The sequence below is a fragment of the Sinocyclocheilus grahami genome, unplaced genomic scaffold, assembly GCF_001515645.1.
Source record: "Sinocyclocheilus grahami isolate Dianchi unplaced genomic scaffold, SAMN03320097.WGS_v1.1 scaffold638.1, whole genome shotgun sequence".
In the NCBI taxonomy this organism is placed as follows: domain Eukaryota; kingdom Metazoa; phylum Chordata; class Actinopteri; order Cypriniformes; family Cyprinidae; genus Sinocyclocheilus; species Sinocyclocheilus grahami.
Window position 1 is genome coordinate 476,530 of NW_015505817.1, and position 2,187 is coordinate 478,716.

The 2,187-nt window shown below is 33.6% G+C and overlaps 1 protein-coding gene across 1 annotated transcript in view; it reads right to left on the minus strand.

Moving 5' to 3' along the window:
* LOC107558250 (uncharacterized) overlaps positions 1-1,305 on the minus strand; it is a 13,608-nt gene extending 12,303 nt beyond the window's left edge. Inside the window, exons 1-3 of the mRNA XM_016241880.1 lie at positions 1,192-1,305; positions 459-551; positions 3-143 (exon numbers count right to left, since the gene is read on the minus strand). Of these exons, the coding sequence (XP_016097366.1) occupies positions 3-143; positions 459-516 (199 nt within the window). The 5' untranslated portion in view covers positions 517-551; positions 1,192-1,305. The remainder of the gene's footprint in view (positions 1-2; positions 144-458; positions 552-1,191) is intronic.
* Between the last annotated feature and the right edge of the window lie 882 nt (positions 1,306-2,187).

The window sequence follows — 2,187 nt, forward strand, 5'->3', positions numbered from 1 at the left end:
CGTGGTTGGAGTCTCAGTCTCCTTCTCGTCTTCAGACACTGACAGGACATGCTCTTTACAGAAGGAGTCAGTTTCTCCCTTCTCTGTAGCTTCCACAGTGTCCACCATAGTGTGTCTTTGAAAATTATATGGAGAGATGCATTCTGTACAAAAAGATAAGAGGTTTAGATGCATTGCATTGCACATATCTTTCCTCAGTCTTATTTGTAACAGAATACTTCATTTTAGCCATCATAAAGTTGCTTAACCTATCAAGGAAATACATTTTCATTGTCATTTTAGAGATCTCAAAGCAGATTTCAGTGTGATGGCAAGTGCTGTGAGAATAGGCGTCCCCTAATCGGGCACCTGTGTCTGGGCTGTGCTGCAGGCGTGGGCTAAGCGTGACTCAGACAGTGTTTAGAGGATTACAGTCCACACATGGCCCCGGAGCCACATATATATAGATCAGCACTCACGTTTACTGCTGCTGGAGCTCCGCCTCCTGCGACTGTTCCTCCTCTTCCTCCGACTCATTCTGCTGGATGACCTGGCATCTACAGTCCTGTACTCTAAAACATAGAAAGATGGGCCAATTTCATCTTCTGTGTTGTTGTTTATTTGTTTACAAATAACTCTTGTTCACTGTGAATTCTTGTTCATTCATAAACTAATGAATTAATGAATCAATCCAAAGTAATGGTCATTTAATACAAGCTGAAATGCTGAAAATGTTTTATTATTGTAGAAATGAACATTATAATCGAGATGACTAAATGCTGTGAAGTATTGTTCCTCATACATTAACTAATATAACGCTAACTAACTAATAACACTTACACTCTTTCATTTCAAATGTTCCTTTAACAAATCAACATTTAAAAGCCCAAATATTTCATAGGGTCTCTCAATATAATCATAAAATCTGTGTACATAAATGCTGTATAAGTCAGTCAACAAACAAACAAAAATCATTCCATAAATGAAACATTAGTTCGTAATTCAGGAAATTTCTCATTTAATTGTATTGGTTTGATATTCTAAAAAAATACATTATTATTTTAATGGAAGACAAGACATGACAAATGTGTGTGTCTGCCTTGTTAAATTTTGCAAGAGTCAGCAAAGTCCTAACCTTGCCATGACAATCACTTAACTATAAGAGACACATTCAAACTATATGGAACTTTACGGATCCAGACAAATTCTTACCTTAAGGCCGTGCACGTTTCCGCAGAGGTTCCTTTAGAGAAGTGATGATGTAAAGGCGGTATTTGCATCAACAGCAGCTGATATCAGGGCACTGCTCCACTTCTTATTGTTCTATTCTTGACATAAAGCCCAGAAGGAGCTTAAATGATCTAATCCTCCTCAGACCCAGCCCTGTGTCAGTGTATGAAACACCCTTTTGAAAGGTAGCCAATAGCATTTCCTCTTTAGTTTTGGTAAGGAAATTTAGTTAGTTAGTTAGTTAAATAGTTTATAATAGTTAGTTAAATAGTTTAAATAGTCAATTAATAAATAAAATATATATATTTGGTTATTGGACTGGCTTAAAGAAATAACAGCCAAAAAACCTAATATCCCAGCTGCTGTGATGTCTGATGTGAAATCAATAACTTTTGTAGCTACTGTATAAGGATTCATCTATATTTAATTTAGAATTTAGTGTTTGATAACTTTATTCTGTAGGCCTATATTTGCCGAAGGGCACAGTTAACTAAATATAACACTTATTATAATGGGTTTATGTGAAGATTGTTTTAAGTTAAATTAGAAGTTGTAATTTTTTAAAGTCTTATAAAGGTTAAAATTGATAGCTCTCAGTTATACTGTAATGTTGAATGGCTATAATCAATGGTTAAATATTAGGGGGAGGAACCTATTTCATAGAGGCATCAGCATTGGTATCAGTGATACTCGCCTTCAGTCATAAAAAAAAGACGCCACTAAACAAATATTTAAAAATATACTGTTTTATGTTGTTTGTACATTAATTTGAAGATTGCATGTAAAATTATTGCAATATAAAAGTATATTTAAAAACTTTAATGTTAGGTGGGATTAATCGCGATTAATCACGATTATTCAAAAACCAGTGTGCGATTAATTCGTTAAAATATTTTAACCGATTGACAGCACTAATATATATATATATATATATATATATATATATATATATATATATATAAATAATTCACATTTCAA